Here is a 26267-nt window from a genome sequence, read left to right on the forward strand (position 1 = left end):
CCGCAATTAACTATGTAAAGATTGTCAACAATACAATAAAATTTAAAAAAAAAGAAAAAAAATAATCTGGCTTATGTAGAGACCAAGATAAAATATGTGAAATTTCAATAACTCGAATAATGTTTGTATTAATTGTAAACACTAGAGAAATGTTATCAGAAAACAGCCCATTTACAAACTAGGGACTTTAGAATCCCAGTGCAAAATCTAGTGGTACTAGAAGTTTTCTCTTAGATGGTATTTTTTCCTCTTAGAAGTTGAACATTTTACAGACCCTAGCAAAGGCTAACAAACAGTGCTTGATAGAAACCTTTTTAAAATATTTATTTATTTATTTATTTATTTGAAAGAGTTAGGAAGAGAGAGAGATAGATCATGTATCCATTGATTCATTCCCCGGATGGCTGCGGCAGGCAGGACTGGGCCAAGCTGAAGCCAGGTACCAGGAGCTTCCTTCAGGTCTCCTACACTTGGACCATCCTGCACTGCTTTCTTAGGCCTTTAGCAGGGAGCTGGATTGTAAGCCGGGCAGCCAGAACTTGAATCCAACTTGTACCCAAATGGGATGTTGAAGGGAGAAGTGTCATCTTAATTTGCCGAACCACAGTGCCTACCTGTGAAAGTGTGCCTGAACCAGTCCATCAGATGCCCCAACACCCCAGAACTCTCAGCATACTGAGAGTGCTAGCAGGAAGCAGACTTTCCACATGGGACTGTGGATGCCTCGCTGGCCAAGCATGGCTGGGGATGAGTGGCACCTCTCTGTGCCTCCTTCCTTCCCAAAGCCTGGGACCCTGCAACCTCCGTGGGAGATCCAGACGAGGCTCCAGGCTCCTGGCTTTGGATCAGTGCAGCTCCTGCCATTGCAGCCGCTTGGGGAGTGAATCAACAGATGGAAGATCTTCTCTGTCTCTCCTTCTCTCTGTATGTCTATATTTCGAATAAAGATAAAATGAATCTTAAAAAAAAAGAATCCTAAAAAAGTAGTCCATTGGAGGCTTTTGGGTTTTGTCGAAAGACCTATTAAGGTAAGTTATTACAGGGTAACGGGACAAGCTCAGTCTACTCTGTTTGCTATTCTTGTGCATCATGTTCTTAAGAAAAAGGGTGTACTTCCACACCTATCCCCAGAAAAAATTATAAATTTGGATAACATGATTCTAAGTAACTGCATAAAGAGGGAGGAAAATACGATGTTTTACACATTCCTTAATTTTTTTTTTTTTGCCCAAGGACAACAATTTCCTTGTTAAAAGCACTTGCATTCCAACTGAAAGTGCAGTCTAGGGTCCTTTTGAATTTAAGCAAGGCAGCTGATGAGGAAAAGTAGAAATGGCGATGTGTGCCCCAAAGAAGTCATGAGTCCATGAGTGTAAAAGTTTGATAAGATTCATGCACAAGAGTGGCAAGGACAAGAAAATGTTATGTGTCCCGTGCGTTTCTATCAGGCATGAGGGAGTCGCCATATGCATGGAGTACCCTTCCTCGTGTCCACCCTTCTGTGTCCAGGACCTTGCCTGGAACACAGCTGGCCATTCACAGCTGTGTTAGCTTCAAATGAATGGGTAAGGGCAGAAGCTTTAGAAAGGCTGCAGGCCACAGCCTTGGTTGCCTTGTACCTAGGCAAGTGTTAACATTGCTGGGAGGAAAGCAGCCAGTAGCTGGTGGTCATCCTGGGCCTGGTGAATGTCAACTCTGTGTTAACTATACCACTATGCTAGCATAGTTGTCTATTCTATTTTTTCAAAGAGAGACAGAAAGATCTTCCATCTGCTAGTTCAGTCCCCAAGTGGTGGAAACAGTCGGAACTGAGCCTGTCTGAAGCCAGGAGCTAGGACCCTCTTCCACGTCTCCCACATCCGGCGTTTGGGCCATCCTCTGCTGCTTTCCCAGGCCACAAGGAGGCAGCTGGATGGGAAGTGGAGCAGCTGGCGCTTGGATGTGTAGGGTTAGCCATTACATCTGGTCCTCTTTTTTTTTTCTTTTTAAATCTTTGGGGAAAGGAGGTATACATCCACCATGTCACTATGGGTGCATGCTAGCCCTGGTCCAGTCCTCCCCGCACTGCCACTGCTACCACTATCATGTTGTGTGTTGTTGGCCATGCATTGCTAGGGCCTGCAAAACTAGGGATGGGTTCGAATGGGGGCTACTAAGGGCCTATATATATATATATATATATATATACATATATATATATATATATTTATTTATTTATTTATTTATTTATTTATTTATTTATTTTTATTGGAAAGTAAGACCTGGAAGGGAAGTGGAGCAGCCTGGACATGAACCGGTGCCCATATGGAATCCTGGTGCATGCAAGGCAAGTACTTTAGCCACTAGGCTACTGTGCTGGAACCGAGGATTTTAACCCTCACTTACCTTCCCCCTAATCGCTTCCCCTCTTACCTACTTGGGACTGCAAATCCCCCCTTGCACTCTCCTCCCCCGGCAGTTAGCAAATAGTAAAAAATAAATTCAAATTAAAAGAAAAAGAAGCAAGAGGCAAGCTGGAGTCACGTTATTTGTAAAAAGTCAGAGGAAGTAAAGATAGGGAGTTTCCTTTTCTTTTTTAAGTCCTTACCTAATCGGGTATCTCTGAATCACTGACATTTCGTCATTTGCACAAGTTCTGCCAAGTTGTCTCAATCTTCTCCGGCCAACCATTTTGCAGTTGCTCTGTGGCGCCCCCTTTCCGGAACTGTGAAAACCACTCCGAACGCATGCGCCCTAGGCGGGAAGCCGAGTACAGGGGACTACAATTCCCAGAAAGCCTCGCGAACGGGAGAGGCGGAGATGAGGGTGTGAGAAGGGCGCCCAGGAGCCTGAAATCTCGCGAGATGTTGGGGCGGCTGCGCGGAGTGGGTGGCGGGGCGGGCGCAGAGCAAGTGAGGAGGAAGAGGAGGAGGTGCCGTCCCACAATACCAGGCGGGAGGGCGGGCAGGCGGCTCGGATCCCGGCTCGGGGTGAGGTGCGCGGCGCCTCGGCGGACCCTGCTGCTAGGCGAGAGGAAGCGATGCGGAGCGGTGGAAAATGGCCGAGCTGCAGATGTTACTAGAGGAGGAGATCCCGTCCGGCAAGAGGGCGCTGATAGAGAGTTACCAGAACCTGACCCGGGTGGCGGACTACTGTGAGAACAACTACATACAGGTGAGGCGCGCCTGGCCGCCGGGGCGGGCTGTGGGCAGGGGCCGGAGCGCTGGGCGCCGAGCGAGGGCCCGGGGCGCTGGGGCGCTGGGGGTGTGTTTCACGGGAGCACTGCCCGAACCCCGAAAACCTCAAACCCGGCCCTAACCCCCCGAGTGGCCGGCCTCGGGGACTCGGGCTGCCATACAGGAAGTGACTGCGGTGGTTGCGGCTGATAGAAGGGGAGAGGGAGAAAATGGGCGAGGAAGCCGCCCAGCGTCCCCCCAACCCCACTTCGGCCCCCGGGGGGTCTCCCTGCCGTCCTTCTGCTCCCCTTCCTCCTCTTCTTCCCACGCCGGAGGCTCTAGTGTCGGGGAGCAGCCCCCCATCCCGCTCCCCAGTGTGCCGGCTCTGCTGCTCCCCCACTCTGCGCCGTGTGTGTGGTGTGTGTGTGTGTGTGGTGTGTGGGTCGGCGCAGGAGGGTGGGGTGGGGGCGATTATGTCAGGCCAGCCCAGAGGGTGTGTCTCGTATTTATTTATTTATTTATTTATTAAAAAAGAAAGAATTTGTCATGAGTCACATTACACTGACTTCCCCCCCACCGCACCCGAGGAGCGGAGGGCAGCGGGCGTGGGGAGTTGGAGGAAGAGAGGGCGTGGGGCGTGGGTGGAGAAGTGCAGCTTGCAGTTGCTTCAGTGGGGACGGTGTGTGCCTCTCGCCTGCCCGCTGGCCCGGCTCGTCACCCCTTACCCAGCAGCCCCCAGCCCTGTTCTCGGCTTTCTGCACTTCCCCTTCTGGTATTGGAGAGAAAGAGTAAGTCGGGGGGGTGCTCTGCATAACAGAAGCAAACCCCCCAGTGGAACGAAGCTACTAGGGGGAAATGTCTGCTGACGATTCGCTCTTCTCTCCTTCCCCCCCCCCCCAAAAGTTTTCAACTGTGGGTTTCTTGAGTAACTTAAAATAGGATGGTGGCCCTGCCGGCTGCTGTCCAGCCGAGCTTTCTCTCTCCCACCCTAAGTACATGGTTAAGAGTCGCGCACCGCTTTCCGGAACCGCACCGTCAGGTGTGGCTTTTTTTTCTCAGAAAATCCTGGGGGGCCTTATATGTGACAGATGCTCTTTTGCTTTAATTTTAAGGTGTGGAAGTGAATTATATGTGTGGTCGTTCGTTTTTCACAGATCTGGGAAACCAGCAGTTTACCCCCGCCCCCCCCTCACACTTGGTTGTTGGTAAGGCCAGAGCAAAACGTGCTTTTGGAAGGTCAGGCCTCCTGCAATGTGAAGGAAAAGCATTCATTCCTATGCAATTTTTTTTTTTAAGAACCAGTAGCCTCTGTGTTGGCTAATGCTTTCCCACTGTATTTTAGAGAAATTGTTTCTAGAGTATTTTGAGTATTTTGCAATTTCCATATTAGTAGCAGTGGATCTTCCAGTAGCTCCCCTAGGAATTTATCTTGGTCATTCTCCGCCTTCTTCCCTGCCCCCCCCCCCCCCCTCGCTTTTACTTTAGGGATTTTACTGATAAATTCTCCAAGTGTTGAACGCCTGCCATGTCTGCTGTGTTTGCAAACTTGATATTTAGTCTCTCATTTTTTAAATTTAAGTCTTGTAGAAATGTGGAGATAGTCTGTCAGTTGAAGTGATTTTTGTCATTTAGCAGTGTTAAAAATAGGCAACTTCCGTTTTGTTTAATGTGAAGAGATTTGAAAATGAAGCAAACCCTAATTCGCTGAACGTTTTAAGATTTTGAAAGTTGGAGGGGAAGCGCAGAAAGTTAAATTGCGTTTCTTTTCTGTAAAAGGCTCAGCGAGGGCTTTGGTAGAAGGGGAAGGTGTAGTTTGTTTTGCATGTTGGGAAATCTTACAAGTATATGGTGTGCTGATTGTTTCGTGTTGGCAACTGTTGTAACTGGGAGCCTGTTTTAACCTGTCCCTTGATTATCTCTTCCTCAGGTAGCCTAAGCTTTCGTGTGTTTCCTCCCCCTTGCTTGGCCCTGTTTCTTCCCCTTCCCACCACCCTGGTGTAACTTTGAGGCACCTTAAAACCTCACCGGTAGCTTTTCCTCTTTAGGATAGAGTCCAATTATTTCTGTTGTAAAACTGGTGAGGGACTCCCAGGGTGCCAGGAGGGAGCCATTGCTAGTGGCCCTCTAAATTGTTCCTGTTGGTCTTTTCAAGGCTGACAGCGGTGAGGTGTTCTGATTTTACTTGGGGACAGGAGAAGAATAAACATGAAGTTGTTAATTACCTTGTAGCCTTTATGTTGTGGTGAGCCAGTCCGCTGGTTGCCTGCCCAAGTGGTTCAGGCGATTGCACACTGACAGGCTAAGGAAGGCATGTAGGGCTTGGTGCTGCTGACTTTGGCGCCATGGGGGATTGAATAGTACTGGAAATACTTGAACGTCTGTTGAGATCTTTCTGTATCCCCTTTGTGACCCTGACTGAGCTGTAACTAACACTGTGAAACATGAGGGATCTCCACGAACAAGCTATGTGTGAATCGCAGAAACTTTTTTGCATCAACATAAAATCATCTTATAATTCAGTTTTTTCACAAAGCTTTTGAAGTGTCCTCATTAGTGCGTCTTGGGCAAAGTGTGCATTCACTTGTATTTTGAGTGGTTTCTAATAGCTGAGTTGAGATACATTCCTGCTTTGGTGGTTTTTAGCCTGAGAATTCAGTTTTCAGTTTTTAAAGTTTTTTTTTTTTCTGCAGTTTGAAAGTGCCTTACAGTTCAGTTAAGGCGGTCAGCTGGAGGTTCTTTTGGCTGTAGCACAATTGCGTCTTTGGAGTGGTTTGTTAGCTCTGTGGATTCTATTGACTGTAACTACTAAATTGTATTATTAACAGTAAAATTTGTCAAAAGGCTCCACTATCTTAAAAAGGACAAGGTTTCATTTATTGGAGAGGCAGAGGCAGGAAGGAGGCTTCTTTCTGCCAGTTGACTCTCCAGGTGCCTCAGGCAGCTATGGGCACGGGGTTGATGTTGGGCGTTGGGACAGCCAGCCAGGTCTCGTGGGGGTGGCAGGAGCCCCGGGGGTGTGAACCGATTCTGCCTGCCAGCTTAGAGTCAATTTTTCAGCAATCTTCACTGCTGGGCTCAAAGACAACCCCCAAGGACAGTGTTTAAAAATGACCATGAGGCAGGTACAAGGGTTTTTCTACAGTCATTGCTATAGACACCATCTTTGTTTGATCTGAGCAGACTTAGTGTTTCTGGTGCATTATGTCAAGGACAGTCCCTGCTGAGTTTGAGCAGACTCGGGAATTGCTAGGGGAAGAGGAGGTGGAGCTGCTTAAGGCAGGTTTCTTGAGGTGTGCACTGCTTGGGTGGGTAAGGAACCACTGAAGGCTTCATTGTTGAATGTGTGCTTTTTTTTTTCCTGTTTGCAATCCCACCAGCAGGAGCTCCGTTTGGATTAAGGAGTGAGTTATAAAGCTTGGGAGAATAAAGTTGAGTGCTACTGTGAGCCACATCATTTAGCTTGTTTGATTCCTCCTGGGACATTGTTTGGTTTTGCACATTTAGTTTCACAAAGCAGATATTTTTGAACGGAAGCACTTTGGAGTAAGTAAAAATTAACATTTCTGATTCTGTACAGTTTATAACAGTAAATTACACAATTCTGTTTTTTTCTCAGAGATGAATATCTAAGATTCAGAGATGTTAAATATCAAAGTTCAATATTCATAAGCCCAGAATAAAATTCAGATTTTTCTGATTTGAAATCGTAAATTCTTTTAAACAGATTTTGAGTGGGTTACTTACTATAACATAGGGGATAAAAAGAATGTTAGGATGGGGAAGGCATTGTGGTATAGTGGGTAAAGTTGTTGCTGAATCCCAGATAGGTGACTGAGTAGTGTGGCTGCTCCACTTCTGATCCAGCTACCTGCTAGTGGCCTGGGAAAGCAGTGGAGGATGACCCAAGGCCTGGGGACCCTGCACCCACTAAGGAGACCCAGAAGAAGTTCCTGGTTCCCAGCTTCAGCCTGACTCAGCCGTGGCTGTTGTGGCCATTTGGGGAATGAACTAGCCGATGGGAGATCTCTCTCTTTCAAAACAAAGTCTAGAATCTTTTTTTTTTTTTTTTTTTTTTAAAGAAAGGCTTCTGTTTCTTGAATAAAAAGACAAGAATATGGAAAAAGGGTAATAGAGAAGGGTAGAAGTTAATACAGTTACTCTGTTATTGAGTACCTACTGTGTGTGTCACAGTCTCTGCTGGTTTTACTTTTTTTGGAGAGGTAATATGTGTCTTATTTGCTTTTTTAAAGGATTTATTTGAGAGATAGAGTTACAGAGAGAGGAAGAGACAAAGGAGAGAAAGTCTTCTCTCTTTTTCATTTCCCAAATAGCTGCAATTGCTGTGACTGGACCAGGAGCTTCATCTGGCACTTGGGCCATCTTCCACTGCCATCCCAGGTACATTAGCTGATAGCTGGATTGGAAACAGCCAGCCAGTGCTTAGACCAGTGTCTGCTCAAATGGAAGCAGCTGCTTAGCTTGCTGTGCCACTGTAGGGGCCGGGGTTGTTTTTGCATTACATTGATTTAATCCTTAGAAATTCTCCATGATGGGCATTGCTGTCTTACAAATGAGGCAATCAGGACTCAGAAACTGTAGAATTGCTTGATCCTGTAGCACTGAGGGGTGGGACTCAGGATGTGTATGTTACTGTGGCAGAATCCAGGGTGTGCTCTTCCTGGGTCACACTGCTTCTACCCAGAGTAGAACTCAAACTGATTCAGGAGGATCATAGAATAAATAGGCTCTTGTTGGGCAAGCCTGTGAACCCAACCACTCTGACCCTTTACGTTAAAATGCATAGAAGTCCCAAGTTGCAAATGCTTAAGAACAAACATGTTTGTAATTGTCACCAAAAGATAATTGACGGGATCAAAATATGGTAGCCTTGGCACTTGCAGTGGTGTACCATGGGAGTCACAGGGCTCCGTAAATGCTTTTCCTTCCTTTGTATCCTCCTATTATTGTTGTTTTTCTTTGTATTCTGATCAGTGTTGCAATAGTGATTTTTTTTTTTTAAAGATTTATTTATTTTTTTTATTACAGTCAGATATACAGAGAGAGGAGGAGAGACAGAGAGGAAGATCTTCCATCCGATGTTTCACTCCCCAAGTGAGCCGCAACGGGTCGATGTGCGCCGATCCGAAGCCGGGAACCAGGAACCTCTTCCAGGTCTCCCACACGGGTGTAGGGTCCCAAGGCTTTGGGCCATCCTCTACTGCTCTCCCAGGCCACAAGCAGGGAGCTGGATGGGAAGTGAGCTGCCGGGATTAGAACCGGCGCCCATATGGGATCCCGGGGCTTTCAAGGCGAGGACTTTAGCCGCCAGGCCACGCCGCCGGGCCCGCAATAGTGATTTTTAAAAGAGGTCTCTCCTCCTCTCTCTGTATATCTGACTGTAATAAAAAAAATAAATAAATCTTTAAAAAAAAAAAAAAGAGGTTGTAGAACAATTAACGATGAACAGGAAATTTCCTGAAATATTTTGGGTAAATGTGATTTCTATACAAGCCAGGTTTGGGGAAAGTCAGTCAAAACGTATGAAAAATGAAGACAGGCTGGGATGGTTAGAATTCTTGGAATTGTACTTTGAGCGCCCATTGTAGTTAAGTCTTCCCCTTGCACGCTAGGATCCCCCTGTGGGCGCTGGCTAGGATCCTCGATCTTGTTCCACTTCCCATCCAGCTCCCTGCTTGTGGCCTGGGAAGGCAGCAGAGGATGGCCCAGGACCTTGGAACCCTATACCTGTGTGGGAGTCCCAGAGGAGGCTCCGGATCATCTAAGTCCTGACCATTGTGACCAATTGGAGAGTGAACCAGTGGACAGAGGATGTTTCATTCTCTCTCCTTCTGTCTGTAGATCTGACTTTCTAAGAAAAATGGATAAATCATAAAAACAAAGAATTGCACTTTGAAATTTGAGAAAAACAGTTGCTAGCAAAATTAAAGATATAGGTTGGGAGTGTAAAGTAGTGAAATACGGACTTGCATAATTTTAGGGAGATCCCCAGTTAATTGTTAAATTGCCCCGTATCATGTCATAGCATGCTTGTTAATGCTATTGTTGAGCATGATGAGTGCCTTGGGTAGAGCAGGAGCTGACCAAATGTTTCAGTTCTCAGGAATGTTTATACTGTGTAATAGCTTCCATTCTTGCCAATGGTAGTCTCAGAGAGAATACTGAATATTTTTAGGGCTATTTTTGAAAGTTTGTGTTAAGCTAATGTCCTCTCTGTTATTTTTCTTTTTTTGTGACTTTAGTACTAAGAGCTTCACATGTGGTATTTAGATTTAGTTTCAGTCTGTTTGTAGTCTCAGTGTTAGCTTATTTCTGTCTTTTGGAAAGTCTTCAGGAAATTACTGAAAGAGGGCCTGGTGTATTGGCTTAATGGCTAATTCCTTACCTTGCATGCGCCGGTTGGAAGTGGATGGAAGATCTTTGTGTTTCCTTCTCTCTGAAAAAATCTGTGAGGCTAATTATTAAATGTGATTTCTTACTGAGAGCCTAAAGGAAACAGCATGCAGGCTTTATAGCTGTATATTCTCAGTCACCTTTAATTAGAGCAAATTCTTCATTTTTTTTTAGAAAAATATTTTTTATTTGAAAGGCACATTTTTGGAGAAGGATGCAGAGAGAGAGAGAGAGAGAAAGAGAGAGAGAGAGAGAGGGAGAAAGGTATATCTAGTTTATTCTCCATATGGCTACAACGGTTGAGCTGAGCTGACTTGAAGCCAGGAGCCAGGAGCTTCGTCTGGGTCTTCCATGTGTGTTTGCAGGGTCTAAGGCTTTGGACCATCCTCTGCTGCTCTACTATAAACAGGGAGCTGGATGGGAAGTGGAGCAGTTGGGACATAAACTGGCATCCATATGGGATCTTGGCACAGCAGGTGGAGAATTAGTCTGTTGAACCACCTTGCCAGCTCCAAATTAGAACAAGTTTGTATTTACTTGAAACTTAAAGAGAACAAAAGTGTAATAGCTAAAATACTATGTTTAAAATGTTTTTGAGGGTCTGGTGCGATGGCTCAATGACTAAATGCTCGCCTTGCATCTGATATATACATACACATATACATGTATATATAGTATGTTAATATATTATAACAATATATATGAAAGTTAGTGTATTTGTTTGAAAGGTAAAGTTACAGATAGAGAGGGTCAAAGGGAGAGACAGAGAGCATTAGATCGAGTGAGGCAGTATTTCCTTCTGCAGTTTTACTCCCCAGATTGCTGCACTGGCTGGATTTGGTCATATTGAATCCAGGAACCAGGAAGTTAATCTGAGTCTTCTACATGGATGCAGGGCCTGTGCACTTGGGCCCTCAGCCACTGCTTTCCAGTTCACAAGCAGGGAGCTGGCTCAAAAACAGGGCAGCCAGGACATGAACTGGCACCTGTATGGGATGCTGGTGCTTGCATGTAGAGGATTAGCCAATTGAGCATTTGTCAGTCCCTTGTGTGGAACTCTTTTGAAACCTATCTATTTATTTAGCCCACAGGGAAGTAATGCCTCTAGTTAATCATCAGAAATGTATGTGTTGCTTTATACAGAAAAAGATACTTCTTAGTGCAGATGTTAGCAACTTGTATTTGAAAATGCTTATTTTAAGCAAGCGGTGTGGTAGGCAGGGTACATGGTTTCCATTTTGAAATCATCATGCCACTCAAGATAGCTCAGTGATTGTGGTGTATTTCCCTTATTAGGTTGTTCTTCTACTCACCATATGCTATTTAAACATTCTCTTTTGTTTTTCCAAGATTTTATTTATTTTGAAGGTCAAAGTTGCAAGGAGAAGATGGCGAGTGGAATGGAGTGATGGTTAATGGGGGAATGGCAGAGAGAGCATGCTTCTATCCACTGTTAGAGAGAGAGAGAATGAATATGATTTTGTGATTACAAGTCTTGGGTTGCTATCACTGTGCATACACTGGTAGTTGCCATTGCTGGTTCAGTTCTGTCTCCAGCCCCACGTTTATGTAATCCAGTGGGTGTTGTGGTCCAGCCCAATCCTGCCTACTACATACTTGGTTGGCCTTCACATACACCACTGGGAGCTGCAGCCTGGTCGGAGTGACCCCCTTTAATCCCTAGCAGGCCTGTTCCTAGCCCTGTTTCCTGAGCTTAACAGTATATACAGCTGACTGGTCCAGTCTGTTCTATATCCCACTCACCTATTGTATGTGTCAGTGGGTGGTGAAGTCTAGCTTAGCCCGCCTGACCCCACTATCCAGCCCATACTCATGCCTGTAGGTGCCACTGCTTGTCTAGCCAGGTCTTCCCCAAGTCCTGGTTCTCATGCTCACCAATGGGAGTTGCAACCTATCAGAGAGTTCCCTACCATTTTCCTACTGGGCCCACTCTCAGTCCTGGCTCTTTCACCTTCCAAGTGGTTCTACAGTCTAGCTTGACAGGATTTGCCCCCCAGTCCCAGCACTTGCCAGCTGATGCTGCAGTGAAACCCAGCCAGCCTGCACTTACTCTGGCTTATGTATGCACCAGTGGGTACAGTTGGCTAACCCAGCCTGATTCTGCCCTGACTGAGCTTACATGAAGGCCAACAGGTGTTATAGCCCTGCCTGACCTGGTCTGCTTCCCATCTCAGTTCCCATGCTTACCAGTGGGAGCAGTGGCCCAACTGAGGAGCCTCTTGCAGTACCCTCACTGGGTTCACACTACCCCGACCCTGGGTCCATGTAGTTGGTGGGTGCCGCGGCCCAGTTCGGCATGGCCCGCCTCACCTTGGCATTGCCAGTGGGTACTGCAACCTAGCCCAGCTTAGCCAAATCCCAGTCTTGGCCCTAATGTGAACTGGCTGGTGTTGCAGTCCTACCCAGCCTGTTCTACACCCTATCCTAGTTCTGGATCTGCCAGTGGATGTTAGAAACTGGGCCAACCTCGCCCGCCCCCAGACCTGATCCACACGTATGCCAGTGGGTACTGTAACCTGGCTTGGGCTGGGCTGTTCCCTATTGTGATTCTTGTGCTTACCTGCATGGACTGTGTTCTGACAGAGGAATTCGCCAAGCTCTGCTATCAAGTCTCCTCCAGTGGCAGTTCTTGTGCACACAGGTACTTCCCTGGCCCAGACTGATTTAATCTATCTCTTGTTCTGGCAGGTACAGTGGCCTTGTCCAACTGGTCCACACACATTCTGGTTCTTACTGTTTGATGCTACAGCCCAGCCATACCTGGTCCACACCCAGACCCAGCTCTTGCGTGGTTCAGCGGGAGCTGAGACCTAGCATAGTCTGTCCTACACCCACCCTGGCTCTCATGAGCACCAATGGGTGTTGGAGCCTAGCCCAGTCTGGCACACCCAGACCCAGTCCATACCCATGCTGAGGGATACTGCAACCATGTGCAGCACAGTCTGCTGCCCCCATTCCAGTTCTCACACTCATCAGTGGGAACCACAACCCAGCTGGGACATCCCCTTAGCTCCCCAACCAGGCTTGTTCCCAAGCACAGATCTTTCACATGTCAGCGGTTATTGTAATCTAGTCAGCATGGCCCATCCTCCATCTTGGCCTTTGTCATCGGATGCTGTAGCCTGTCCTGACCTGGCCCGTTCCCAGTCCCAACTCTGGCTGGGGGGTGCTGCACCCCAGCCCTGCCCAGTTTGTTCTCATCCTTGGCTCATGCAAACCAGTAGGTGTGGTAGCATAGCATGGCAGGCCCCATACTCCAGCCAGGCTGCTGCACATGCCAGTGGGCTAAGGTTTGCTCAGCCCTAAAGTCCAACTCCCTCTGGATCCAACCCACACACTTGCCAGTGGGTACAGCTGCCTTGCTCAGCCTGACCGACCCCCAGGCCTGAATCACATGCTCACCAGTAGGAAGTATAGCCCACCAGAGGAGTTTCTCAAGTTCCCCCACCAGGCCCATTCCCGGACCCAGATCTCACAAGTGCCAGTGGGTGCTAGGCCCCCCACCTGGCGTGGTCTGCCTTCTGTCCTGGCCTTTATATGAGCTGTTGGGTATTGAGGCCCAGCCCACCCCACACCCCATTCTTGGGTGTGCCTGTGGGTGCTGTAGCCTGGCCTGTTCTCAACCCCAGTACCCATGAGTGTCAGAGGGTTCCATGATCATACATGGCTCATTCTGACTCTACCACCAGCTCAAGCAAACCAGTGGAAATTCCAGTTCCAGTTCCACAGGGATGAACCCGCGTATCTCCCCAGAATCTGTCCCCAGACCTGGTTCTCTCATGTGCTGGTCAGTGTTATGGCCCAGCCTAACATTATCTGTCCCCTTTTGCTGCACTTGTGGTGGGTACTGTTATCTAATCCTGCCAGGCAGGTCCCCAGCCCTAACTTTAGTGTGCGTTGGTGAGAGGTGGTCAGCGGTGATCCATGGTAACCAGCCTAGCTCAGGTCCGCTGAGTGGGTTGGTGTATCTGTCCGACCCATAAAATTCTTCCAGCTTCCCCCCTCCAACCCATTTGGTTTCAGTCGCCTCACTTAACCTGCAAGTATAATGGCCTTGTTGATGGAAGTCCCTCAGAAGTCAGTCCTCACCTGTAACCCCCTCCCTCATTGATCCTCCCTCTCACACATCCTTCAGCCTCTTCCCCTGAGCAGTCTCTGTGCCTGGGAAGCCTTCTGAAGCCCAGTCTTGGACCTTCTGCATCCAAGGATGTGGGAAAACTCCCAGGGTGGCTCTGCTTGCCTGGGCTTTGGGTGGGTTTTCTGAGTGAGTGACACTGCTAAGAACAGTAGTAGATGTTGCGGAGGGTTAGTGTTCCAGCACTGGAGTCCTCAGTGGAGGAGGACAGTGATAAAGATGTTGGAAGATAACAGTAAAAAAAAAAAATATTTTGCTTACTTCCTTAGACACTGTTTCCCTGACCCACTGTGTCAGCTCCCATAGAATCCCAGCTGTTTTCTTGTGTTTCTCTTTGCACATTCTTGATTCATTTTTGATGCCAGTATCCAAAAAAGGTGGACCATACTTTTGCTTAGTCCTGTATTATCAGACTATACAATTCTGGAATTTTGATTTTAATCCTCATTCTGTCACAAATGACTTGCCTCTAAACTAGTTCCTAATTCTCTTTTATCTTCTGTGAAAGGATGAGTGTGAAGTAGATTATGACTGAAGTGACAATTCTGGCAATTTTCTCTAGGCCTGCAACCCTAAAATGTCTTTCCTAGAATTTTTTTCAAGGTTGGTTCTTCAGTTTCTCTGAAAAATGAGTTTTATTTAGTTGCATCTATTCTAGCTTATTTTTAGTAGATGCCACATTTAAATGTTTACCTTCTTGTAATTAAGATAGACACTGACTAAGTAGGTTTTTCAGTAAATGACTTAATTCAAATCGTTTATGAATTGTATAATTCCTCTTGAATGCTGTTAAATCCTTGTTAAAATCATTGAGAATATTTTAAATTAGAATATCTTTGTTTATCTTTTACACAACACACATGCACACATGCACACAGATGATCTTGGATTCACTGGTTCACTCACCAAATGGCCCAGGAGCCAGGGCCGGTCAGTGTGGAGCCAGGAGCCAGGTCCCTGGTGTGGGGGTCTCTCACATAGTAGCAGGTGTCTTGAGCAATTGTCTGCCTTCTCCCAGGGTGCACATTAGGTGGCAGCTGGAAGCAGAGTGGCTAGGACTCAAGTAGGTGTTCTGATCGAGAAGACCTGTGTCACAACAGTGGCTTAACTCGCTGCATCACAACTCTGGTCCCTCTGTATCTTTTTTTTTTTTTTTTTTTTTTTTGTTAAAGTTTATTTTGATTGGAAAGGCAGATCTACAGAGAGAAACATCTTCCATCTGCTGGTTCACTCCCCGGAGTGCAAGGGCCGGAGCTGAGCTGATCTGAAACCAGGAGCCAGGAACCTCTTCCAGGTCTCCCATGTAGGTTTAGGGTCCCGAAGGCTTTGGGCCATCGTTGACTGCTTTCCCAGGTCACAAGCAGGGAGCTGGGTGGGACATGGATGGGTGCTCATATGGGATGCTGGCTCTTGCACGCAGAGGATTCGCTGGTTTAGTGGTTGTGACACCTTCTCTTGCCCTTTATCTCTTGAATTTTTCACAATATGGATTGATAGTACCTATGCTGCAATACTGTTGTACACTCTTTTTTTTTTTTAAGATTTATTTTTATTACAAAGTCAAATATACAGAGAGAGGAGGAGAGACAGAGAGGAAGATCTTCCTTCTGATGATTCACTCCCTAGTGAGCCGCAATGGGCTGGTGCGCGCCGATCCGAAGCTGGGAGCCTGGTCTCCCACATGGGTGCAGTGTCCCAATGCATTGGGCCGTCCTCGACTACCTTCCCAGGCCACAAGCAGGGAGCTGGATGGGAAGTGGAGCTGCCGGGATTAGAACCGGCGCCCATATGGGATCCCGGGGCTTTCAAGGCGAGGACTTTAGCTGCTAGGCCACGCCGCCAGGCCCTGTTGTACACTCTTAATTCCTGAGGACTTTGGAGAACTATTTTTAGGTAGCATGTATCTATCATTGTTTTACTGTATTAAAAATTTAAGCTGAGAATTTGAATCATGCGTTAAGAACATCTAGAGAGTTTATTTCTAGTGTAATATATTTTATGAAAAGCATAGTTTTCTGAAACAGAATGTTCAGTGATAAGACTGTCATAACATTTTTTTGCAAATCTCAGTGGCTAATAAAAGTTCAATTCTCACATCTCTTACATTGAAGCTATTATTTTATTTGGATTGAGGTATTTTGCAGAAAAAGGTTGAAAGTTACGATAACCCATGTATACAATTGTGGCTGATTTTCTTTGCTATTGTATTAGAACTTAGCATAATGCTTAACGTGCTTCTTGGGGTGTGTACTTGCCACGAAAGAGTGTCTGGGTTTGAGTCCTGCCTCCACTCTGCACTTCTCTGAGTTTACACCCGGGAGGCAGCAGGTGCTGGCTCTAAGGAGTCGGGACCCTGCCCTCCAGATGGGAGATGCACATGGAGCTTCTGGCTCCGCCGTCTCAGCTCTGTCTGGATCACTTGGGCTGTTATTGGGCGAGTAGCAGGCCTGTGTCTTTCTGCCTATCAAATAAGTAAAATTAATAAAACTTTGCCACTTGAACTCTGAAATAGTATCACTGGACATTTTATAATCCACTATAGTAAAGTTAATTGCATGGATCATTTGGGAAATACTTGTTTACTAAATTACTGAGATCTGAATGTTGATCCATTCATTAGTAACTTGAAAAAACCCTCATTCACTAATAATACCACAGATCTCAGTAAAACTGTAAGTTTTCAAAATCTTCCAAGCTCATACTGATGGTTTTTTTTTCTAAAATTCTGTTCTTTTTGTTGTTGTTGTTTGTTTTTCTTGAAAGGTTGAGTTTTTTTCCTGGCGAAAAATACTGCAGTTATTTTCCTTGAAGTACAAGCTTCATCTCATTTATTTTCAGGAAGATGTCTACCAGATATCCAAGTCAATAACCACAGTTTTTGGCGGTCATTTTTTTTAAGGTTTATTTATTTGTTTATTTATTTATTTTTTAAAGATTTATTCATTTTATTGCAGCCAGATATACACAGAGGAGAGACAGAGAGGAAGAGCTTCCGTCTGATGATTCACTCCCCAAGTGAGCCGCAACGGGCCGGTGCGCGCCGATCCGATGCCGGGAGCCTGGAACCTCTTCCAGGTCTCCCACACGGGTGCAGTGTCCCAATGCATTGGGCCGTCCTCGACTGCTTTCCCAGGCCACAAGCAGGGAGCTGGATGGGAAGTGGAGCTGCCGGGATTAGAGCTGACGCCCATATGGGATCCCGCGAGGGTTCAAGGCGAGGACTTTAGCCGCTAGGCCATGCTGCCGGGCCCACGGTTTATTTATTTTTATTGGAAAGTAAAATATACAGAAAGGAGGAGAGACAGAGTAGAAGATCTTCCATCTGATGATTAATTGCACAAGTGGCCAAAATGACTGGAGCTGAGCCGATTCGAAGCCAGGAGCCTGGAGCTTCTTCCAGGTGTCCCACACAGGTGCAGGGTCCCAAGGCTTTGGGTCATCCCTGACTGCTTTCCTAGGCCACAAGCAGGGAACTGGATGGGAAGCGGGGCTGCTGGGACAGGAACCGTGCTCATATGGGATCCTGGCATGTTCAAAGCGAGGACTTTAGCCACTAGGCTACTGCACCAGGCCCTGGACAGTCATTTTTGAAGTAACATATATGAAAAAACAAGTTTCACAGGCTTTTTTTTATTGTTTTATTTGAAAGAGGGGGATAAAGGGAGGTAGGAAGGAGTGGAGATAGATAGCTAGAGAGAGAGAGAGAGAGAGAGAGAGATAGAAGAGACAGACACATGCGTGCATATTCTACTTGCTGGTTCACTCCCCAAGCTCTCACAAAGCTGGAGCTAGGTCTGACCAAAATCCAGGACCCAGGAATTCCATCCAGTCTCGCACGAGTTGGCAGGAACCTAAGTAGTTGGACCATCGTCTGCTGCGTCCCAGGTGCATTAGCAAGAAGCTGAATCAGAAGCACGGAGTAGCCAGGACTCAACCTAACATTCTGATGGGGATACATACATCCCAGTGACAACTATCTGCTGATATATTCCCTAACTGCTCGTGGTAGCCAGACCTGGGCCAGGCTGAAGCCAGGAGCCTAGAATTTCATCTGGGTCTTCTGCGTTAGTGTCAGTGATTTAACTGTTCTAGTCATTTTGTACTGCCTCCAAGGGTGCATATTAGCAGGAATTCTGTAACTGGCAAGCAGAATTGAGGGGGCTGGATCTTAGGTACTCCTGTGTGGGGTGCTGCATCCCATATGGCTGCTATGGTTGGGGCTCGCGCATGGAAGTCAGGGGCCTGGAACTATTTCAGTCTGCTTGTGGGTGGCGGGAGCCCAGGTGCTTGGGCTATCATCTGCTGCTTTCCTACGCACAACAGTAGGAAGCTGAATTGGAAATGGAGAAGCCAGGACACAAACCAACTCCCATATGGTTGCTGGGGTTACACACCTCCAGCCCTATATGTTTAACATTTGATGAGAGTGACCCAACTGAAGCGGGAGAAAAGGATAAAAATGGAGGGTACACTTTGATTGTTTTTTATTTTTTTTGGCATTTTTTTCTTGCATATGTTTAATGCTTTCTTTTTAAAAAAGATTTATTTATTTTTACTGGAAAGTCAGATTTATAGAGAGCAGGAGAGACAGAGAAAGATCTTCTATCTGCTGGTTCACTCCCCATGTGGCCTAAGTAGCTGGGGATGAACAGATCTGAAGCCTGAAGCCAGGAGCCAGAACCTTCTTCAGGGTCTCCCACGTGGGTGCAGAGTCCCAAAGCTTTGGGGCTGTTCTTGACTGCTTTCCCAGGCTACACGCAGGGAATTGGATGGGAAGTGGAACAGTTGAGATAAGAATTGGCGCCGATATGGGATTGTGGAACCTGCAAAGGTAGGACTTTAGCCACTAGGCTACCGTGCCAGGCCAAATGCTTTCTGTTTTTAAAAAAAAGTCTCTCTTTTTCAAATTTTTTATGTTTCAAAGGTTTTGAGAAACCTGTTTGTTTTTTGCAACTCTGTGTTCCACTGCAATTAATAATATTCAGATTTTGCTTTGGATAGTGGAAGCATGGGCTGGTGATGTCCTCCCTCTTTGTTTAGAATAATCAAAGTGCCACAAACAAACCAGTGAAAGTGGCAACATTTATGATACCACAAAGTTGGAGCCACAGGAGTTCCAAGATAGTAATAATACATGATCATCTGTACTTGCTTCACTCTGAGACAGAAGTTTGTCAACTACTCAATTACTTAGCAGCTTCCTACTGCCTGTTACGTGTCTGGTGTGTTTTGACAATCAGAGCTAATCTCTGCCCTGATTTGCAGTGCTTCTCTGTGGTTAAATAAATTATAAGCTATAAATTATATCTAAGTTTTATGTATGTATATATGCTGTTTAGAGAAGATAGATTTTGACATCAGGTGTTTCATAGTAACATAGGAGGTGAGACAGAAATGTGAACATAGGGTAACAGACGACCTGAGGAGGGGTAGGCAGTGTTTTTACAGGGCAGGCAGCATGTGTACAGGCTCTGTGAGTGAGTGAAGAGGAGGGCTCTGTAAGGAGCGTGTAGGGGCTGCATACACAGGACTGTAGGGGCTGTGTTCAGGATTTTGATCTTCTCTGAGGCTGATGAGAAGGGATTTCAAGTTTTAAGCAATGGATTGAGATTATAATTTTTACTTTTGGAAGGGTTAATTTTGTTTGGAGTTAAGAGCAGGGTGGAAAAAGACTACAGATTGGAAGGGTTTCAAGAGAGATTGGGAGGGGCTGGTCCAGAGATGGTGAATCATCAAATAGGTGTGGCTGCTTCTCTGGAAAGATGGAACCTTTGAGGATGTAAGGCTCCGTTGAGCTGAGCAGTCAGGATGACATTCATTCAGCAAACAGGTTTTCTTTCTGTTTTTAAAAGGCAGAGTTTTTATGTTTTTGAAAGGCAAAGTTACGTGTGTGTGTGTGTGTGTGTGTGTGTGTGTGTTTGGGTGGAGGGCGACAAAGAGATCTTTCATCTGTTGGTCCACTCCCTAAATGGCTGCATTGGTAGGAGTTGGTCCAGTTTGAAGCCAGTAACCAGGAACTTGATCCAGGCCTCCCAGATGGGTGACGGAGTCCACGTACTTGGGCCATCCTCTGTGCTTTCCCAGGGGGCTGGATCAGAAATGGAACACCCAGAACTTTAATTGGTATCCATATGTGATGCTGACATCACAGGTGGCAGCTTTACCCTACACCGCAGCGCCAGCTCCCAGCAGTGTTTAGTTGCCTATTGTGTTGACGATTCTCTGATGTGGTATTGTATTGTCCATATTATTTATAATATAGTTGTGTAAAAACCATGGAATGATAGAATATAATGCCTTAAACCTAGGGGAAGGAAGGTTGATCTGTAGTATTTATATTTAAATAAATAAATATTCTCTGAAGAAGAGAATGTTATTTTTGAAAGGTGTTTGATCTAGTTTTTAAAAAACTATTTTATCTGTTTATTTAAAAGAGTTACAGAGAGAGGGAGACAGGGTAACCGTCCATCCACTGGTTTACTCTCCTGGGTGCCTGAAGCCACGAACTTTATCTGGGTCTCCCTTGTGGGTGGCAGAGGCCCAAACATTTGGGTCATCTTACTTTGCTTTTCTCACTTCGGGGAGCTTGATTAGAAGTGGGGCAAGATAGGCAGCAGCTTTACCTGCTATGCCACAATGCTAGCCCCTAGTCTTTGTTTTGGCAGTCAAAATTTTGCTTATATAAGGAAAATATTGAGCAGTATTTTTTTTCCCCCAAAGATTTATTTCTTTTTGTTGGAAAGGCAAATCTTACAGAGAGGAGAGAAAGATCTTCCATCTGTCGGTTCATTACCCAAGTAGCTGCAGTGGCTGGGTTGAGACAGTCTGAGCTGGGAGCCAGGAGCTTCCTTCAGGTCTCCCACATGGGTGCAGGGTCCCAAGGCTTTGGGCCATCCTCGACTGCTTTCCCAGGCCACAAGTTGGGAGCTGGATGGGAATTGGAGCTGCTGGGATTAGAACTGGCGCCCATATGGGATCCTGGAGTGTTCAAGGCAAGGACTTTAGCCGCTAGGCCACCGCGCTGGGCCTGATCTAGGGTTTTTTTTTTTTTTTTGCAAATGATTCAGATAACACTGTAGCATTAAAACCAAAAGCTTAAGTTCTTCCTCTTCTCCTAATACTGTTCCCTGTCTACTGTTGGTTGTGTCTCCCTAAATTGTCATCAGGTTAATTTTCTGTCCTTCCCATTTTTGTGTGAAGGAGAGATGGTTGAGGTGCACGGTGGATGGAGAGAGACCGGAAGTGGTGACTGGCTGGATGGCCTGTTGATGAATATTTTTTTGAATGGAGGCAGTTATTGTTAAGGACGATAGGAATTTGAAGGTAAAATTGTAAAGGAAGACAAGCATCAGAAAGGTTTGGTGGGAGATAGAGGAAAAGTAGAACTCTAAAAAGGTGGCTTCCTTCACCCACAGTAGTTCTGCTTTGGTAGAAAGCTGGTACACCCACAGAGTATACTTTGTAGTCTCAAGTGAATCTATAGACCTTCCCTTGCTCTGCCATTAGTACGCAGTTGGTTCCTGGTGCTTTCCAGCTTTTACTCCTCCACAGGGAACTTGATTGACAGAGCAGTGGGTTGGTGAGTAGGCATAGGGCTTGTCTGTTAGGTAGATGTGTGGGCAGAGGGGAAAGTAGAGAAACAGGAACTCCTAGGTCTCCGAGGTCTCTGGCAGTATAGTTTTGTGTCATAAGGTGAAGGTTTACATTAGCTCTTTTAATGTTGGTCTCGATGTTTGGTTGTTACCTGTGTTACAGGTTTGATTTATTTATTTGAATGTCATGGTTAGAATAGAAGAAACAGGGATCTGCAGTCTACTCCCCCAGTGATTATAACAGGCAACGATGGACCAGAAGCCTAGAACTCCTCCTAGGTGGGAGGGGCTCAAGCACGTGGGTCATCTTCCAGTGCCTTCCCAGGCACAGTAGCAGGGATCTAGATTGGAAGCAGAACAGCTGGAACTCCTTTAGCGTTCAGATGGGGTTCTGGCACCAAAGGCAGTACGTAGCTTGCTGTGCCACAATACTGGGCCCTACCTGTATTTAAAATATTAATTTTTATTTTTTAAAAAATGATTTTTTAGTTTGAAAGGCAGAGTTAAAGAGAGACGATAAGAGAGATTGATTGATTGATTGAGTTCTGTCTGCTAGAGAGGACAGAGTTCTAGTTGCTAGTTTACTCCCCAAATGGTTACAGCTGGACTGATCCAAAGCTGGGAGCTAGGCGCTTCTTCTGGGTCTCCTGTGTGGGTGTAGGGACCCAAGGACTTGTATCATCCTCTTTTGTTTTCTCAGGCCATTAACAGGGAACTGGATTGCAAGTGGAGCAGCTGGGATTCAAACCAGTGCCTCTTTGAGATGTCAGTTCCAGAGGTGGAAGCTTAGACTGCTATGCCATGGCTCCTCACCTTCCCCATTCATTTTTAAAAAAAAATCTGTCCATTTGAAATGAAGAGAGACGAGAGAAATATAAACAAGAGAAACTGTGTGATCTCTTATCTCCTGCTTTTTTTCTCCTAAATGGTATGATAGCCTAGTCTGGGCGAGGCCAAAGCCAGGGACCTAAAACTCAACCTGGGTTCTTCATCCAGCCACTTGAGTTGTCTTTTGTAGGCTCCCAACATGCACAATAGCAGGAAGCTGGGATTGTGAGAGGCAGGATTTGAGTCCAGGCACTCATAAATGGGATACTGATGTTTCAAGTGGTACCCCAAGCTCTGCACCAGCTGCCTACCACCCTAAACTACCTCTCTTTGGAAGGACCTCTTAGAATTTAAAGTAGTGTACTGTTTGGGTGGGTATCAGGGAAAGCTTCTCATAGAGAATGGATTGAGCTGAGTTGTGAGTTGAAAGGGTTGTGGGAAGGGGAGATTGGCACAGCAGGGCAGTAAGGCACAGTAAGCTGAGCAGTGTCAGGTACAACTGAGTGCCCTGGAGGAGATGCGGTCTCAGTCACAGACAACCCATGCCTGTCATGAAGCTAGACGGATAGCTCAGTGAAACAATAGAGAGAAACCGTAACACTGGTAAGGTGAAATGGTGCTTTTGCTGTGTCCTGTCATGCTCTTTTCTTTTGTCTAGACAGATTTGGCATAGTCATCAGAAACACGAGTTAAAGGTCTGAGTAAGTCACTGTTGCGTGAGTTAATCATCATAACTTGTGGACTGCCTGCATGTGGATTTCTTGTTAATGTTCACTAATATCTCATGGTATATTAGAGCCAGTTATTCCCAATTCAGTTGTGTTCTTCTGTACTCATTCCCTCTTCCCTCTCATAAACCAGAAGACAACATGGTGTATCATACATATAACATATAAGGCACATCACTTTATTTTTTAAAAATATTTATTTATTTTAATTATAAAGTCAGATATACAGAGAGCAGGATCTTCCGTCCGATGATTCACTCCCCAAGTGAGAGCAATGGCCAGTGCTGTACTGATCTGAAGCCAGGAGCCAGGAACTTCCTCCAGGTCTCCCACGCGGTGCAGGGTCCCAAAGCATTGGGCCATCCTGACTGTTTTCCCAGGCCACAAGCAGGGAGCTGGATGGAAAGTGGAGCTGTCAGGATGTGAACCGATGCCCATATGGGATCCTGGGGCATTCAAGGCGAGGACTTTAGCCACTAGGCCTTGCCATCGGGCCCAAAACCAATCACTTTATATGTAATATATGTCACACACTGCATAAATTGTATATTACATAGGAAAGTGTATATTTGTAATGTATGTCACATACTACATGTATAAATACTGTATTATGTAGGAAAGTATATATGCTTTTTGCATGTATGAACATCCTTTCAGTTTTTTGTTTTGTGCTTATTTTGGAGCCATGATGTAAGGTGGATGGACCCTGCATGATGTGTCCGCATTACTCAGAAGAATTGCAGTAGATGGAAATCTTAGAAAAAGGTTTGCTCTCACAAAGATGTGACCTCATGGCTACATAAATCATGTTATGATCTTGTTTCTTTGTTGATTTCTAGAGATCAGAGCCAAACTTAGGGCTCTAATTTATTATGTAGGACTGTGGACTCTGTGGTCTCTGTATGATCCTTCCTTTGTCTTTCATGCTATTGATAACCCTGATTTGGATCATGTTTATTTTTCTGTTTTATTGTACATGTTTTTCTACTGTTAGAGAAATAGTTTATGATCCTTCCCCAGTTCATTCAACTTGGTATTTTTTTTTTATGGGGGCAGGAGTAGATAGGTTCCTAGGTTCTGGAAATTTTTGGAAAAGCTCACCATATTTGTATTCCACATCAGAACCTCAGACTACAAAAGCGAAATGTTTATGAAAGTTTTATTTATTGTTAAATTTTTATTGGAATGCTTATGAAAATTTTATAATGCTACTTTAAATTAAAAGTTTCTGTGTAGCAAAGGAAATAACAAAATGAAATGGCCACTTAGGGACTGGAGAAAATATTTGCATATTATGTAAGGGGTTAACATCCGAAAATTTTTTTAATGTTGTTTTTTTTTAAGATTTATTTATTTGTATTGGAAAGGCCGATATACAGAAAGGAGGAGAGACAGAGAGCTAGATCCTCTGTCCGATGGTTCACTCTCCAAGTGGCCGCAACGGCTGAAGCTGAGCCAATCCGAAGCCAGTAGCCAGGAGCCGGGAGCTTCCCATGGGTCTCCCACGCGGGTGCAGGGTCCCAAAGCTTTGGGCCGTCCTCGACTGCCCTCCCAGGCCACAAGCAGGGAGCTGGATGGGAAGCGGTGTGTCCCGCCCGGCGCCCACATGGGATCCCGGGTGTGTAAGGTGAGGACCTGAATCACTATGCCATCGCACAGGGCCCAACATCCAAAATTTATAAAGAACTCATACAACTCAGTGGTAGAAAAATAGCTAAGTTAGGCATAAAACTTGAGTGCATGTTTCTCCAAAGAAGATGTAAAAATGGCCAACAAGGGGCCGGTGTTGTAGTAGGTGAACCCACCACCTGTGTTACCAGCTGCTGCACTTCTGCTCCATCTTCCTGCTCATGGTCTGCGAGATGCAGCAGAAGATGGCCCAAATGCTTGGGCCCTTGCAGCATTTGCGAGACCCAGAAGAAGCTGCTGGTTTCAGCGTGGCTCAGCCCCTCACCATTGTGTCTATCTTGTAAGAGAACCAGCATTTGCAGGATGTCTGTCTCTCTCGTCCGCAAATCTCACCTTCAAATAAATAAATAAATAAATAAATAAATAAATAATTTTTAAAAATGGCCAACAAAAATAAAACAAAACAAAACAAAAACACAAAATAGCCAACAGGTATGAGAAACGATGTTCAAGATTATCAGAATAATACAAGCCAAAACAACCTTGGGCTTGGGCATTTTTGCCTAGCATGGAGAATGCTTGTTAGGCTATGATTATTTTTAAAGTACCTGCTTCAGTTCCCAGTTTCTAGCTCCTAACTGCTCATGAGGGCACCCTGTGAGACATTGGTGATGGTGATGGCCCAAGTGGTTGGACCTAATGCTAGTGTGGGAGACCTGGATTGGGTTTCTGCTCTGTGTCTCAGCTCTGTCCTGCCCAGTCCAGCCCAGCCCAGCCCTGCTCAGCCCAGCCCTGCTCAGCCCAGCCCTGCTCAGCCCTGCCCAGCCCTGCTCAGCCCTGCCCAGCCCTGCTCAGCCCAGCCCAGCCCAGCCCAGCCCAGCCCAGCCCAGCCCAGCCCAGTCCAGCCCTGCTCAGCCCAGCCCTGCACAGCCCAGCCCTGTCCGTCCTGGATGTTGCAGCTGTTTGGGTGTGAATCAGTGGATGGGACTGTTGTTTGTGTCTGCCTGCCTGTTTGTTTCTTTCTCTCTCTCTCTCTCTCTCTTTCTTTCTTAAAGATTTATTTATTTCTATTGGAAAGGCCGATATACAGAGAGGAGGAGAGACAGAGAGGAAGATCTTCCATCCGATGGTTCACTCCCCAAGTGACCGCCACGGCCAGTACCGCGCCGATCCGAAGCTGGGAGCCAGGAGCTCTTCCGGGTTTTCCACGCGTGTGCAGGGTCCCAAGACTTTGGGATGTCGTCAGCTGCTTTGCTAGGCTACAAGCAGGGAGCTGGATGGGGCTGCGGGATTAGAACCGACGCCCATATGTGATTCTGGGCGTATTCAGGGTGAGGACTTCAGCCGCTAGGCTATCGCGCTGGGCCATGTCTGCCTGCTTTTCAAACAAATCCACCATTGAGGCCCACCGTGCCGTGGCCTAGCAGCTAAAGTGAAATATACAGAAATGGTGTGTACAGCAGTGCTAACCAAGGGCAGTGGGAAAGAAAACGGGAAGATATAGGTCATTGTTTACAAAGCAATGGATACCAATGATGGAAACGTCCAGATACCTAATATGCTATGCAAGAAGTATTTAATAAAACTATATTGCTTTTGGGATTACTGCCAAATGAGTAAATTTTTGCTTTTTCTACTAAACAGTGGTAGCTTTCTAAAACAAAGTCATTTTTATTTGAAGTGACTGGATCTGAGCTGGTCCAAAGCTAGGAGCCAGAAACTGGGAACCAGGAGTTGCATCTGGCTGGGTCTTTCATGTTGAGTGCAG

At 45.9% G+C, this 26267-nt stretch overlaps 1 protein-coding gene across 10 annotated transcripts in view; it reads left to right on the plus strand.

Moving 5' to 3' along the window:
- The first annotated feature begins 2906 nt into the window (after positions 1 to 2906).
- Positions 2907 to 26267, plus strand: part of ABI1 (abl interactor 1) — a 97595-nt gene continuing 74234 nt past the window's right edge. For 3 of the 10 annotated variants that reach the window (XM_004588440.4, XM_004588443.4, XM_004588437.4), the window contains exon 1: positions 2910 to 3153. In XM_004588440.4, the coding sequence (XP_004588497.1) occupies positions 3037 to 3153 (117 nt within the window). In that variant the 5' untranslated portion in view covers positions 2910 to 3036. Of the gene's footprint in view, positions 3154 to 26267 lie in introns of all 10 variants that reach the window. The other 7 variants (XM_004588444.4, XM_004588441.4, XM_004588435.3 and 4 more) reach the window with 6 other exon arrangements.

Source organism: Ochotona princeps, chromosome 10 (assembly GCF_030435755.1).
Source record: "Ochotona princeps isolate mOchPri1 chromosome 10, mOchPri1.hap1, whole genome shotgun sequence".
NCBI classification, from domain to species: domain Eukaryota; kingdom Metazoa; phylum Chordata; class Mammalia; order Lagomorpha; family Ochotonidae; genus Ochotona; species Ochotona princeps.